This window comes from Primulina eburnea, chromosome 16 (genome assembly GCF_022965805.1).
Source record: "Primulina eburnea isolate SZY01 chromosome 16, ASM2296580v1, whole genome shotgun sequence".
NCBI lineage: Eukaryota > Viridiplantae > Streptophyta > Magnoliopsida > Lamiales > Gesneriaceae > Primulina > Primulina eburnea.
In genome coordinates this window covers 2,559,119-2,574,396 of record NC_133116.1, presented here as the reverse complement: position 1 = coordinate 2,574,396, position 15,278 = coordinate 2,559,119, and the positions used below count along the sequence as shown (strand labels likewise).

The window sequence follows — 15,278 nt, the reverse complement described above, 5'->3', positions numbered from 1 at the left end:
AGAAAAACCTTGTGCAACAAGTCGAGCTTTATATCTTACTATTTCATTTTTCTCATTTCGCTTTCGAATAAAAACTCATTTGTATCCAACAGGTTTTACACCTTCAGGTGTAAGGACTATAGGTCCAAAAACATTACGTTTATTTAGCGAATCCAATTCAACCTGGATGGCTTCTTTCCATTTTATCCAATCCTGCCGATTTTTACATTCACCAAAAGATTTTGGTTCATAATCTTCATTATCATTTATGATGTCGATTGCCACATTATAAGAAAATATATCATCAATTTCTTCTATATCTTTTCGGTTCCATATTTTTCCAGTATTAATGTAATTGATAGAGATTTCATGATTCTCGTCAGTTTGTGGTTCTGACAGAACATTTTCATCATCATGTGTTTGTTCAGGAACACCATTCTCTATTTTGTGATCATCATATGTTTTTTCAGAAACATCATTCTTTATTTTGTGATCATCTTGTTTCTCTATGAATTTTCTTTTTCGAGGATTTTTATCCTTGGAACCGACTGGCATTCCACGCTTCAAGCGTTTAATGACATCATGAGTATCTTCAATTTGTTTATTTGGAATTTCAATTCGAGCAGGGGCATTTGCAGCATGTATATATGATTTAGTTACCCCTTTTATGTCTGCAAATGCATCTGGTATTTGATTTGCTATTCTTTGCAAGTGTACAATTTGTTGTACATCTTTTTCACATTGTTTTGTTCTTGGATCCAGATGTAACAATGATGATTCATACCATGTAATTTCTTTTTCGGTATGTTTATGTTCTCCCCCTAACATTGGGAAGATTTCCTCATTAAAATGACAATCAGCAAAACGTGATGTGAACACATCTCCTGTCTGAGGTTCAAGATATCGAATGATTGATGGACTATCATAACCGATATAAATTCCAACCTTTCTTTGAGGTCCCATTTTCTTTCGTTGTGGTGGTGCAATAGGCACATACACCATACATCCAAAAATTCTCAGATGAGAAATATTTGGTTCTTTACCAAATGCAAGCTGTAATGGAGAATATTTATGATATGCACTTGGTCTGATGCGAATTAATGAAGCAGCATGTAAAATTGCATGTCCCCATATAGAAATAGGGAGCTTTGTTTTCATAATCATTGGTCTAGCAATCATTTGCAGACGTTTAATCAATGATTCAGCCAATCCATTCTGTGTATGTACATGAGCAACATGATGCTCAACAATGATTCCCATAGACATACAATAATCATTGAAAGTCTGGGAAGTAAATTCACCATCATCGGGAAACTGATTCCTCAATTTTATTATTTGAGCAAGTAATCTTGCAAATGCAACATTTCGAGTTGACAATAAACATGCATGTGACCATCTGCTGGAGGCATCAATCAATATCATAAAGTATCTGAATGGTCCACATGGTGGATGGATTGGTCCACAAATATCACCCTGAATACGTTCAAGAAACATTGGTGATTCAGTTTGGATTTTGACTGGTGATGGTCTTATAATAAGTTTTCCAAGAGAACATGCTTTACATTGAAACTTATTATTCTGAAAGATCTTCTGGTCTTTCAGTGAATGACCATGTGTATTTTCTATGATTCTTCGCATCATTGTTGAACCAGGATGTCCCAATCGGTCATGCCAATTTGTTAATATTGAAGAATTGTCAACTATCATGTTTGATTCAATGTGACTTATATGTATATAATGCAATCCAGTAGGGAGCATTGGTAGTTTTTCAATCACATATTTCTTTCATGATTTATATGTGATAAGACACATATATTTCCCATTTCCTTCATTCATTGTTTGAGTATCAAACCCATGAGAATATATATCATTAAAACTCAACAAATTTCTTTTCGATTGTGGTGAATATAAAGCATCATTGATCAAAAATTTTGTACCATTAGGTAACAAAAATTGTGCTTTACCACATCTTTAATCAAGTCTACAGGACCTGATATTGTATTCACCGTTGTTTTTGTTGGTTTTAGTTCCAAGAAATATCTTTTATCTCGGAGGATAGTGTGCGTTGTACCACTATCGGGTATGCAAACTTCAGCTTTGCTCATAGCATTTTCCATATTTGAACTTCAAAAAAATATGCAATGAAATAAAATTACTGACAATACTTATATAAATATAACACATATCATAATTGTACAATAAAATATTATTATATGAATATATGAAAAACAAATTATTGTACATTTATATTCTACCACTATATGGTTCATTTTCAGAAAAATCATTGAGAAAATCTGCAGCATCAAAATTGTTCATTTCTATCCCACCAACATGTTGATCATTTCCAGAGAAATCATTCATAAAATCACCAGCATCAAAATGAGTTGAATCACTCAAACGGTCACTGCGTTCAGTGAAGTTGGTCTCCTTTTCTTTCCCCTTTAATGATTCTTTATAAAGTTTACAAAGGTTCTCAGGGGCTCGACAAACTTTGGACCAATGTCCTGGAGTACCACATCTGTAACAAGAACTTTCATATCTTTTTGAGTGATTCTCATTAACACTTATATTCTCATGATGCCTTTTCAGTGGATGGTTTGGGACGCTCTTTTGAGATGAGTTATAAAAATAACTATCTCTATTATTTTCAAAACCACGGCCGCGTCCACGACCACGACCAATTCCACGTCCACGTCCACGACCTCGACCTCGACCTCGACCAAAACCTTGTCTTTGAAATTGATTTTGGTTTCCAGGTTTAAATTCATTTTTACTTACAGCATTTGCTTCTGGAAATGCTGTTAATCCTGTGGGTCGGGACTGATGATTTCTCATTAATAGCTCGTTGTTCTTTTCCGCCACAAGAAGACAGGCGATGAGTTCAGAATATCTCGCAAATCCACGTACTCTATATTGTTGCTGTAGAGTAATATTTGATGCATGAAACGTGGAAAATGTTTTTTCAAGCATCTCAGATTCTGTGACCTCATGTCCACAAAATTTTAATTGCGAGATTATTCTATACATCGCCGAATTGTAATCAATGACTTTTTTAAAGTCTTGGAATCTCAATGTATTCCATTCATCCGGGCGGTCGGAAGTATAACTTCTCTTATATGTTCGAATCTTTCTTTTAATCCATTCCACAAAGCCATGAGATTTTTTTCAGTTAGATATTCACATTTCAATCCATCGTCGAGATGTCGACGCAAAAATATCATGGCTCTTGCCTTTTCTTGTGACGTGCATATGCCATTTTCTTTAATGGTCTCGCTTAGACCCAATGACTCAATATGCATTTCTACATCTAGAGTCCATGGCATATAATTCTTTCCCGTGATGTCGAGCGCAACAAATTCGAGCTTTGTTAAATTTGACATGGTGGTACTAAAAAAATTACGATACATTTTATTAGTTAATAAATATTGTAATACAAAGTAACGGATAAACAACAAGTACAAGTATTTGTAAAAATAAAGAAAACGTACGAGGAGCATATTCTCCGATAAATACAAGACTCGTGAGTATGATAACCAAAATAATTAAAAATATCCTTGAGAAAGCCATCTTCTTTTTTCTTCGAAAAATTTGATGATGAATAATTTTTAGAGAAGAAGAGAAAGTTGGAGTGATTGAATGTGTTTGTGAGATCATATTTATAGGGCAAAAACTAGCCGTTTTTTTACTATTTATGACCGTTGGTGTACAAAAAAATAAAGGTATGTATTTGTATAATTTTATGGTAATAATATGGTATATATAATATTAGACATGTTTAAATAATTATGTATATCATATCATAATATTATAATGAGTGTCATAATTTATTTTGTTTAAAAACCTTATAAGCTTTTATACTTGTCGTATCTCTTACCGGGAGTGTGAGATGTCGTCTTAACATCCTCCCAAGATTTATAACAAGTTTATGAAAAATTTATTTTTATTATTTCTAATAATAATATTATATTGTATATTAAATAAATACATAATAAATAAATAACAGTAAAATAAATACTATTACTTTTGTTACCTTTTTCTTCTGTTTGGAGCTTGGAAAAGTATCTAGGACTTTTAGAGCTTCGTGCTGATAACGTGTTGTGAAAAAGTAAAAATTTATGGTAAAAAGTAAAAATCTCAAACTCTCAAAATTTACCAAACTACACACTTTATAATATTTTTCTCTCTACTCAATTGTGATTTTCTTCACAAATGAGAGATCTATTTATAGAGTTTCTTTACACATAATCCAAAAATAAAATTCATCATCACCTACATCATCACACACTAATTTTCAATATTTACAACTCTTATTTTCAACATTCAAATATTCAATACACACATTTTAAATTATTTTTCAACACTTTCTTTCTTTTTTCATTTTTGTTAGTTCATTATTTATATTAATTTTTTTTTGTATGAAACATATATTTTTTTTTGTCAATTTTAATCCAGTTATTCGTTCATTTGTATTTTAATACATTAATTGTATTTTTTTTTTTAGATTTTAGCCTTTTTTTATCCAAAATAAAATTAACCACTGAAATTATTTAGTTGTGAGTTAAAAAAAAAATTAACGAAAAAATAATGAAAATATCCACAAGTAAATATAGCTTGAAATTTGCAATTTTTTTGTGGAATTTGGTTTTCCTTTTTTAATTTTATTTGTGTAGATGGAATTAAAAAAATTTAGATAAACTAATTTTCAATCGAAAACCGAAATCTACGCATTTATATTTCAATTCAGCGTAAATATTAACTCTTATTATTGAATCTATACTATTTTATTAATTTCAGATACTTAGAGTAACTAACTTTGATGTCATGGACTGTTTTAAATATTATATATATTAATAAAAATGTTAAAAATTCAATGCAAGTTATATGCAGTTCAGCGGATTGAATCATTGTTTCTTGGGGTTTAGGTTATAAGTTTAATTCTTATTGAGGTCATTTTTTATTCTTTTATTTTTCAATTGATTTTTTATTTAATATCAAAATTACAGTGTAGTCTCTCACTATTTCTTATAATTATATTTTGATCCTCATTTAAATATAAATCAAATGAATTATAAAAAAATATTATACAAGTACGCAACGTGTGCTTCGGTTGACTAGTTACATCAATATAACTTTGGTGTGTTACAATTCATTCCTCCACCATGAAAGTGATATAATCTTATGTTCTATGTCCAGTCTAGAAAATAATAACCAACCCGAAAGCAATCGTAGATCAATTTTTTACAGCAGTCAGTCAAGATATTGATTTCATAATTGTTTAGTTTCTAATAAAAATATATCTGAAAAGTGGATTATATATAAGTTTAAAATACGATATTCAGTCAGCTTCACACAAACTATTTTATAATAAGGACAATAATTTTGATATCCTTACAAAAAAACGTGTGCATTGTCGAAGAATTGGTCTTTGATTCTTATCCAAGACGCCTTATTATATCTTTGCTCAGACGGCCACGTTATTTTTATTTTTAACAATCTTTTCTTGTTTTTTCTGCGACTTAACAATCGACAAATTTTGATTCTACACAATTTATGATTTACACATTCATATATTTGATGACTTGAAATATATGCATTTATTATTAAAATATTTATGTTTATAAGTTATTTAATATATTTTTTTTTGACGAGAGTTATTTAATATATTAATTACTTGACATAGTAAAAACTAAAAATGAGTCGATATCGTTTCAAGCTTGCTTGAATTTATAAAGCTTGAAACTTGGTCTTAAATTTTTTCGTGATTCAGGTATTTTAGAAACTAGTTTAAAATATATCTATAGACTATTATAGTTCATATATTATTATATGTTGTATTGAAGAATAAATCTCATGTTAAATTTTTGTTGTAAAGCTCGGTCCTAGTTTTTTTTAAAGAGTATGTCTATTGTGAGATGATCTCACGAATCTTTATCTGTGAGACGGGTCAGTCATACCAATATTCATAATAAAAAGTAATACTCTTAGTATAAAAAGTAGTACTTTTTTATGGATAATTCAAATAAGAGATTCGTCTCACAAAATACGATATATGAGATGTTTTTATTTTTTTTAAATATATTTATAAAAAAGAAATATTTTATTTCAAAGAAAGAGGTCCAAAGGTTTGGAAGATCGTCCAAGTAATTAACATCAAACACACGTGTGCGTACGTGGAAGAAAGACAATCGATTTTAATTTCGATATGATTTTTAAACAAAATCCCACCAAATTCGATTGCCAATTCTCAACTCGTCCTGCTATTAACAAATCTCGGATTTCCCCGACAGAGGGATAACTAATTCTGATAAACGATGCATGATTATCAGCTGGCTCTGAAATCCTCGGCGGTGTGGAATCGGAGAGAGGACAAGGTTTTCGAGAATTGTCTGGTGGAAATCCCTGATTCGGTGAAGAACAGGTGGCAGATCATCGCTAATCGTATCCCGGGGAAGTCACCGGAAGACGTGAAGCTCCATTACGAGGCTCTGTTGCACGACGTGGGGAAGATTGATGCTGGTCTGGTCGAGCCCCCGAGTTATCCCGATGGAACGGCGCCTCTTGGATGGGATGATCGGGCACGGGCTAGGGATTCCGGTGAGATATCTTTCGGGCCGGGTTCGAGTAGGAGTAGGTATAACGAGGTTGAGAGGAAGAAGGGCACTCCCTGGACTGAAGAAGAGCACAGGTTGGTTATGAAATGGATATGCATCTCGTCGCCAGTTGGTTTTGGGAGAGTCAGTCAAATTGACGAAGATTACTCATAGTTTTAGCAAGTTGTGCATTCTTTGTATGGTGGTAGGCCTTATAAGTTATAACCAAACCTCGTAGTTTCTTATGACAACAGTGACTTTATAGTAAATCAATAGTATCTTTATATGATGCTTGTCCGTAAATAAGGGGATTTCCAAAGTTCCAATAGGAATTTAGTTTACAAGTTATGCTAGGAGATTCTGGGATATGATAACTAAGCAAACACTGAGAAATGATTCAGATTTTGGGATATAATAACGAAGCAAACACTGAGAAATAGCATGTTCCAACATCATTTCTCAGTGTTTGGAACGTGCTTAGAAACAAACAAAAGCTTATGCTATTCTTTGTTTGAGGATGGTAGTAAAGTCTTGATTCAATGCAATGCTAAAATCATGAAGTAAGGCTGACTGAATCATATGTGTTGCCAATTAAGTTGTACTAGGACTGTAAGTGGGAAGTGAGTGTAGATTGAGTTCAAGTACATGCATATAAGCCTTTTGATATCTCGTATTAGTTCCACAAAACGAAATAAAAGCTGCAGCACGATCAAGTTGGATGTGTAAAGTGAAAGAGTGCGATGTGAAATTACGAGATCACAAATGCTTCCTTAGTTAAAACATAAAGTTTTATAGGTGCAACTATTTTGTTTGATAGAGACTGTTGGGCTGTATAAATGGAAAACATTCAAATGATGAATGATTTGATGAGGATGGATCTAAAATTCTAATTAAAAGTTAGTGCTTTGGAGAAAGGATTTGGCAGTAGTGACAAATTATAAACAGGAGCCAATGTTCAAGGAATTTTACGTTTGGGTGCTATTAAGCTGCAAGATTGTAACTTGATCACTAATGTCATGCTTGGTTGAACTTTTTTATTTTTCGCAGCTTGTGTATTTTGAAACTATGAATGATTGCTGTGTATGGAAAGTAATCGAGAGCTGCTGTTCTATTTTGTCATATAAAAGTGACTCCGCGCATAGGTATATAGAATTTAAAATCGTGTTAGTGTAGTCAGTTTATTTTATAAATATTGATGCAAAGATGGTGTCAGTAACCTGATTTCGGTAGTCAGATAGAAATAGATGAAGAGAAACAGCTAATAGTCGGTGCTATGGATTAATTGGCTTTTCTTGCACCTACTGTAAAATCATCCTTATGTTTACATAATTTGATGCACCAGAATTCCGAAGTCTATTTTACTGGGATCCATTCTCTCATCTACATCATCTTTTACAGGTTATTTTTAGTCGGGCTCGATAGATTTGGCAAAGGTGACTGGAGAAGCATATCAAGAAATGTTGTCATCACGAGAACTCCAACGCAAGTTGCTAGTCACGCACAGAAATATTATATACGTCAATCTGCAGAAAAGAAAGAGCGAAAAAGGTCGAGCATTCACGACATCACAACCTCGGTCGATAGCTTAACCGTGCCAGCCCAGCCAAATCTCCCTGCCCCAAATCAAAGAAGCTTTCAAACTTTCCAGTTTCAAGATGCCACTCCGTAAATAGACATTTGTTGTATCCGTTAGAAACAGTTGCAGATCACACAGTTTAATGAGTTTTTGTGTATTTAAAGGTTTATTATATGGTGGACTACAGATTATAGGCAGTCGATTTGTTCAGATATATTTAGATGTAAATAAATATGTAAATGTAATTTACTTTAACTTTTATTCAAAATAATACCCGCCAGGTTTTGAAATATTATCAATTTTATTTTATATTTTCAATATAAGTCTAATATATATAATGTAGCCAAAAAAATGATATTATCTTATTTACCAAAGTGGGCCTGATGAGCCCTGTCTCTAATCTTGGTGGACTTTAGTAATGAGTTTTTATTAAAATTTTGGTGTCCTTGAGATTAGAGCATCATCAATCACATATTAGTATATATATTTTTTATGAGATGATTTCACGAATATTAATTTGTGAAACGAGTCGATAATAATTATATTTATAATGAAAGAAAAATAATATATTTATGAGTCGACTTGATTCATAAATCTATCTCGTAAAATTGACCTTTTTTTATCTGATTTTTTGTGATCAAATAATTAAATAGAAAACTCCAGAGTGACGTGGCTAACGAAGTTGGCTTCGACTCTCACCAGTGAGGAAAGATGCTGTTATACTAATTAATAACTAAAAACGTGCTTAATTAAACCATCCGACATATTCTGTATATATAATATGTATTCCCTCCAAATCTTCCTGTATAAACCCCGATTCAAAGAATACTTCAAGAATTCGAAGAAATTGTCTTCACGATGCACGCCAATTTCTCACCAATGGCGCTGAATTACTTGGCGACTTGGGATAGGAGAGAGGACAAGATTTTCGAGAATTGTCTGGTGGAGATTCCTGACTGTGTGGAGAGGTGGAAGATGATCGCTCGATGTATCCCTGGGAAATCACCAGAAGACGTGAGGGTTCATTACCAGGCTCTGTTGTTCGATGTGTGGCAGATTGATTCTGGTAAGGTCGCGCCGCCGAGTTATCCCGATGAAACTATCTCTCTTGGTTGTGATGATCGGTCACAGTTGAGGGATTCCGGTCAGATTTCGTTCGCATCGGCACCGGATCGGAGCAGACATCTTGGGGTTGAGCCGAAGAAAAGGATGCATTGGACAAAAGATGAGCATAGGTTTTTTCTCCTTCGCATCTCTTCACTCATGCTTGTCATTATTCTCTTTAACCGTGACATGGATCTTTGTTCGTTTATGTTAAAAAACGAATTTAATATTGATTCTCGTATTGGCCAAGGGTGTTAGAGATAGGAAGACGTTGTTCATAGGATTTTGTGGTGGTTTGGTAGAGAATTACACTTACAATCGTGGCTAGAAAAGTATTTGTGGAGAGAAATTGCTTGGCCCGTCATGTGAAGGTCAAAGGTCGTGGAGGTGAAATATTAGTTATAGAAAAACTAGGCGATAAAAGAAGCTAGGGAAGCCAGAACTAAAAAAATATTTACCATGATAAAAGATAACAATGTTTGACAATATGATGTTTAGAAGATTTTAGCTTACCAAACAAACTTACCAAACAAACTATCAAGCTTTGAGATAGAGCAATTGAGCAAGTACTAAAAATTGATTCATAGAGTTTGGAAAGGCAGTTTGAACTTTTGTCCGTTAGATCCATGTGTTTTAAGAATGATGCTGGGAAAATAAAGAGGAGAAAAGAAAGACTTTTGATATCTGTCGATTCAAGAAGGCCAAAGACAGGTCTCGGAAAAAAGGGATTTGTTTAGTCTTTGGAAGGATCCAATGGTGAACTATAATCAGAACCAGTCCTTATAAGATTTCCCCTCAGGGTTGCCATTCACGTTGGTTGCTCTTTTTACTATTTATTGTTCAAGTATTTTGAACAAATGATTAAGTGTGCTGGGGAAGAAAAATGGAAAGTTGGTACTGTGATATTTGCTAGTGTGTTGTGGGTGAAATATTTTTGCTTCTCCGGGTTTGTTTTTTTATGGTGAATGATGTAAGGATGTTGAAAAACTTGATTGTAAAAGTGGATCAAAGTCAACTATGAAAATTGAAAGGAACCAAAGGATACTAGTTGACGCAGCCCATTAATTGTCTTTTCTTTCGTCTACTGAAAATTCATTTTATGATTGTTTAATCTTTCTAAAAATTTAAGTTTCAATCCCCTTAATTATATTAAGTTGCCCTCACCCAAACTTTGACCTGTCCTGCTGATACCATCTGTTGCATGCATCATGTGATTGTGATCCATTCTGTACATGAACTCATTCACATAAACTTTTACAGGCTATTTTTAATCGGACTCAATAGATATGGCAAAGGCGACTGGAGAAGCATATCTAGAAACGTTGTCATCTCAAAAACTCCGGCCCAAGTCGCTAGTCATGCTCAAACATATTTCCTCCGTCAATCTGATTGGAAAAAAGAAAAAAAAAGTCGAGCATCAATGACATCACAACTGCCATTGATAGCTTAACCGTGCCCGCACAGCTGAATCTCCCAGTCCCAGATCAAATAAGTTTTCAACATTTCCAGTCTGACATTTGTAAATCAAAAGATCATGTACCTTCTAGTTAGATAGAGCTGACAGATTATTGCTGTTCAAATTTGTAAAGGTTTTTTTTTTGGGGGGGGGGTTTTCTATGGCTAGTGATTAGAGGTTTAATTTGGCAGGGATAGATTGGCATTTGGGGTTTCAAGGTAGTAGGTTTTGGTTACATGCATATGTTAGATTGTGTAAATAATACGTTTGATCTATAAGGATTGGTTGTTCATATTTTTTCATTTATTTTCTTTTACTTTTTCTTTTTAAAAATTTTCCGACATGTTGAAACTCGTGGTCGTTATTTTTCGATACGCACCGAGTAAACTCTCAGGCTTACGCAGTAGTCCGCAAATCATGTTAGTCAGATAAATCGCATTAGACAAGTCTTGTGCAATACATTCGCTGGATAAGGATAAGATGTTGATAAAGAAACTTGAATTCATGAATATTAGTTAAATGATCAATTTCATCAAATTGAACATCTATTCTGGGTTTGACTTTTTTTTTATTTGTCACATCACATTAAATTAATTTTAATAACTTTTAATAACTTATCATAAAATTTGTAAATTAATTTGATTAATTCAATGATTTAGTAATAATAACTTTCTATCAATCACCATTTTTTATTATTTGCATAATGGTCGCTTGGTTTTGTTACCAAACACATGTGATGATTTTTCCATAAAAAGGTGAATGAACATCTACGGTCGACCCTATCCCTGTGGGCACTGTCCGCAGGAGTCGATCCAACGGTTCGAATTTTTCTGAGTCAATTTTTTTTTTTACATAGAGGTGGGCCCGGATCACTCATGTGGACTGATCCGGGCCGTTCATTGTACCTGCACGGACAGAGTGAAACAAACCCTATTTGAATCCTTTAATACAAATTGAAGGAGATATGTTAGGAAAGTCGCATATATTTTGGTAGAATTAATCGAAGGATTGAAAAATCATATGACAACAACATATATATTTATTTCTTAGAGTGAGTTTCATGTGAGACCATCTCGCGGATCTTAATTTGTGAGATTGGTTAACCCTACACATATTCCCAATAAAAAGTAATAATCTTAGCATAAAAAGTAATACTTTTTCATGGATGATCCAAATAAGAGATCGTCTCACAAATACGACCCGTGAGATCGTCTCACATAAATTTTTGCATATTTTTTAAAGCTTGTAAAATTGTTTTTTGATCATCATCATGATTATTATTATTATTGCGTTGTTGTTAGTTTATGTTTTTTAAGAAGAAAAATTATAATAACAAAAATATTATATCATAAATCAATTTTATTTGATATTTATTATTTCAAGATATTTATTATTTCACTCAATTTAACTTAATTTACATTAAAGATATAATTATTTTTTATAATAAAAATATTATGTTTGAAGGGCCAGCCGACCCATCATTATTCTCGGAAGCAAAAAGCATAAAGCAAGCGAAGCTAAGCTCCCTTCTTCATCTCCATTTCACACCAACATTTCCTCTAGTCAGGCACCTAATCCATCCAAAGCCATACGAATCGATCATCATAATCAACCGATTCTGGAATTTGTTGTGGAATCGGCGACGAAACGAACACAATGGTGTCGGCTAACAGAGAGATGGTGGTCTACTGCTTCGACACTCTGGTGGCGCACTATAACAGCGAACAAGCTCCGCCCCCTGCTTTTGATGAGGGTCAACAGTATGCGATTTCCTTTTTAAATTGCTTTTATGGGGTATTTTATGGAATTAAGTTTAATGGGTATGATTAAGGAGCATCAGAATTTGATGAAATTTTTTAAAATTTATTGGTTCTCTTCTCAAATTTTATTAAATTGTAGCTGGATCAATCAATGGATGGATCTGGCACAAATTTGTTTGACATTTCTCAGTGATGTTTGACTTGTGTCTTTTACTTTCTGTTCATTTATTTGATTCCAAAATTGGTGTTTTTTTTTGCCGTATTACATTTGTTTGTTTCTTTTTTCTTTCTGGTTCCTTCTGTCAAGAAATCGTAACTTACTTGATTTTAGTTTCTGTGAAATCAAGGTCTAATTTTTATGTATGACGCTAGTTATTTGCTTGGTAGTCAGTGTCTTTGAACAATTGTTCTTGATTGCCTTGTACGAACTACAAGTTTTCACTATCGGAAACAGGTGTTCCACCCCTTATTGAGTTGAAGGGTTGGGAAAAAAAATAATAATTCTGGCGTCTTGACCATACTTTAGAGTCCCCTGAGTAAGATGCCAAACATTCACATCTTGCTTTTCATTTTTCTAAAATTTGGCTTGCCTGTACAACGGTGATGGTTACCCTTTCTCGTTTCCTAATCTAAGAAAATATGGATTTAATGTTTTCAATTTGTCTGAGGATTTTTGCTGAAAAAGAAGTGCATGGCGACCAAGCAGAATTTTTTTGATATGTGACATATACCTCTCTGAAAGTTTACTCTGGTTTCAGCCCCTTGTTTGTGACTTGGAAGAAAGCAGTAAATGGTGGAGAGCCTCGACTACGTGGATGCATAGGAACTCTTGAAGCTCGTGGCTTAATTAATGGATTCAAGGACTATGCTTTGACAAGGTTGTTTGAATTAGATATGTTGATCCATTGTACTGCATGTCTGCTTTGCTTGGTGCTTGGCATTTTTAAGACGTTAGGCAGGTGTAGTGTTATCATATGTTCTCGTGAATCATATGTTGAATCTGATTATTCTATCATGCACTACAGAATTCGGATTGGCACTTGCGATTTTGATCCACGGGTGAGATTTAGCAAGACTAGTGCCATGATAAAAGTGGTTCCAGTTCCATATGCTTATTCCTGGATTCTCGATTTTCCTTCTTTTGCTGCCTTTTTGTGTCTTGCTGTCTCCTTCCTGATAAGCTTCTATAAGTATGTCTGTTGATAAGTATGTGATAGAAATAGCTCTACAATGGAGCCAGAGAAAAATTACAAATCTGTTCATGCCTGTAAAGTTGACAGTCTTGTGCTTAAACATATTTATATACATTTTTTTGGATGGTACACACATGTATAAACGCTTTTCTTTCTCAAGTCATCAATAAAATGTTGTAGTATTCACAGTATTTACTTTATAATTAGCCTGTGGGAACAGAATTATGAATAATTAATGTGATTTAACTTCTTATTGTTCTCGACTATTCCTAATTTAAATCATCTTAATCAAAAGCATTGCTGCAATAGTTGTACACTTGACTCGATATCAAACCGAGTATTATCAATAGTGCAGATGTCTGTGCCTTTATTTGTATCATTAAGCATCTTATATATTTCCACCTTTTCACATTTTGCAGTGCCCTGAGAGACCGACGATTTCCCCCTATACAGGCAAAGGAGTTACCTAACTTGGAATGTACAGTTTCCATCCTGATTAATTATGAAATTGCTCGTGACTACCTTGACTGGGAGGTCAGAGCTTTTAATGAAATTTAAGCTGTTGTGAAATATGTGTAAATGCATGTATGCCTGACGTCCAACTTTCGGGTTTGGCATGTATCAAACTATACGGATGATGTGCATGTGACCTTATTCGTAAAATTTTATTCTCAAATCTCTAGTATTTACATCGTCCTGGCAGGTGGGGAAGCATGGGATAATTATTGAGTTTACTGATCCTGATTACAATACATCACGAAGCGCAACCTACTTGCCTGAGGTTGCTGCCCATGAAGGTGACTTCTGAGTTCTGTTCCTTTTGATTTCCCCCTTGTGTAAAACTTGACTCCAAAATACTTGCGCCCCTTAAATCCCTACTCTTGAAATTCTAAGTGAACCACTCAGCAATATGGAAGACTGTTCACTAGTGCATATTGCATACCATCTGGCTCCACACTCCCAACATTTTAACTTGTTTTTATCATGTTAGGCTGGACAAAGATTGAAGCGGTTGACTCATTAATGAGAAAGGCAGGCTACAACGGCCCCATAACCGAACCCCTGAGAAGACGCATTCGACTGACCCGTTACCAGAGCACTCTATTTACCATGCGATACAGTGATTATGTTGCCTATGTGAAGACAACTCGAGGTGCTGCTCCGACTATTTCTGGGGCAAAACCGAGCAATTATTGGTAATTCCTCCACCTTCTGTTTCAGCCTCGAACTATTTGGCTGATTATAAGGGAAGGTATCATTGATTTCAGCAAAAAGCTGAATGGGACTGATTGCATATGTACCAAAGTCCATAAAAGCCATTTCATTGTCAAGATGCTATTTATTTGAATTTCCCCGAATGAAACTATTGGTCTCACTCATTTTATTTAATTATCATATTTTGGTTAATTGTTGATTTAAAGCGTGTTAGCATATGGTCTTGTCAATGGTGTTTACCTCAAGGTTAGTTCCATTGGGAGCTGAAGGTCTTAACCTTTTAAATAGAATATTTTATTATAATCAAATTACCCCAAAACTATTATTATAATCGTATGTATCGTTTGCAATATTCGATTCAAAAGCACCAAATTCAAAAATATTTATAGATTCGGTTTCCAAAAA

General features: G+C 33.8%; 3 protein-coding genes across 3 annotated transcripts; all 3 read left to right on the top strand.

The window, feature by feature from the left end:
* Window positions 1-6,162: 6,162 nt before the first annotated feature.
* On the top strand, window positions 6,163-8,430 carry LOC140817473 (transcription factor DIVARICATA-like). The gene is made up of 2 exons (XM_073177179.1): window positions 6,163-6,664; window positions 7,968-8,430. Exons 1-2 carry the CDS (start codon window positions 6,291-6,293, stop codon window positions 8,236-8,238), a joined length of 645 nt encoding a protein of 214 aa, XP_073033280.1. The 5' UTR covers window positions 6,163-6,290; the 3' UTR covers window positions 8,239-8,430.
* Window positions 8,431-8,906: 476 nt separating this feature from the next.
* LOC140816843 (transcription factor SRM1-like) lies at window positions 8,907-11,002 on the top strand. The gene is made up of 2 exons (XM_073176324.1): window positions 8,907-9,380; window positions 10,510-11,002. The coding sequence occupies exons 1-2, from the start codon at window positions 9,004-9,006 to the stop codon at window positions 10,697-10,699; spliced, it is 567 nt and encodes a 188-aa protein (XP_073032425.1). The 5' UTR covers window positions 8,907-9,003; the 3' UTR covers window positions 10,700-11,002.
* A 1,173-nt stretch (window positions 11,003-12,175) lies between these two features.
* On the top strand, window positions 12,176-15,089 carry LOC140817080 (uncharacterized protein At2g38710-like). The gene is made up of 5 exons (XM_073176649.1): window positions 12,176-12,465; window positions 13,224-13,343; window positions 14,078-14,192; window positions 14,362-14,455; window positions 14,650-15,089. Exons 1-5 carry the CDS (start codon window positions 12,362-12,364, stop codon window positions 14,856-14,858), a joined length of 642 nt encoding a protein of 213 aa, XP_073032750.1. The 5' UTR covers window positions 12,176-12,361; the 3' UTR covers window positions 14,859-15,089.
* Window positions 15,090-15,278: the final 189 nt, after the last annotated feature.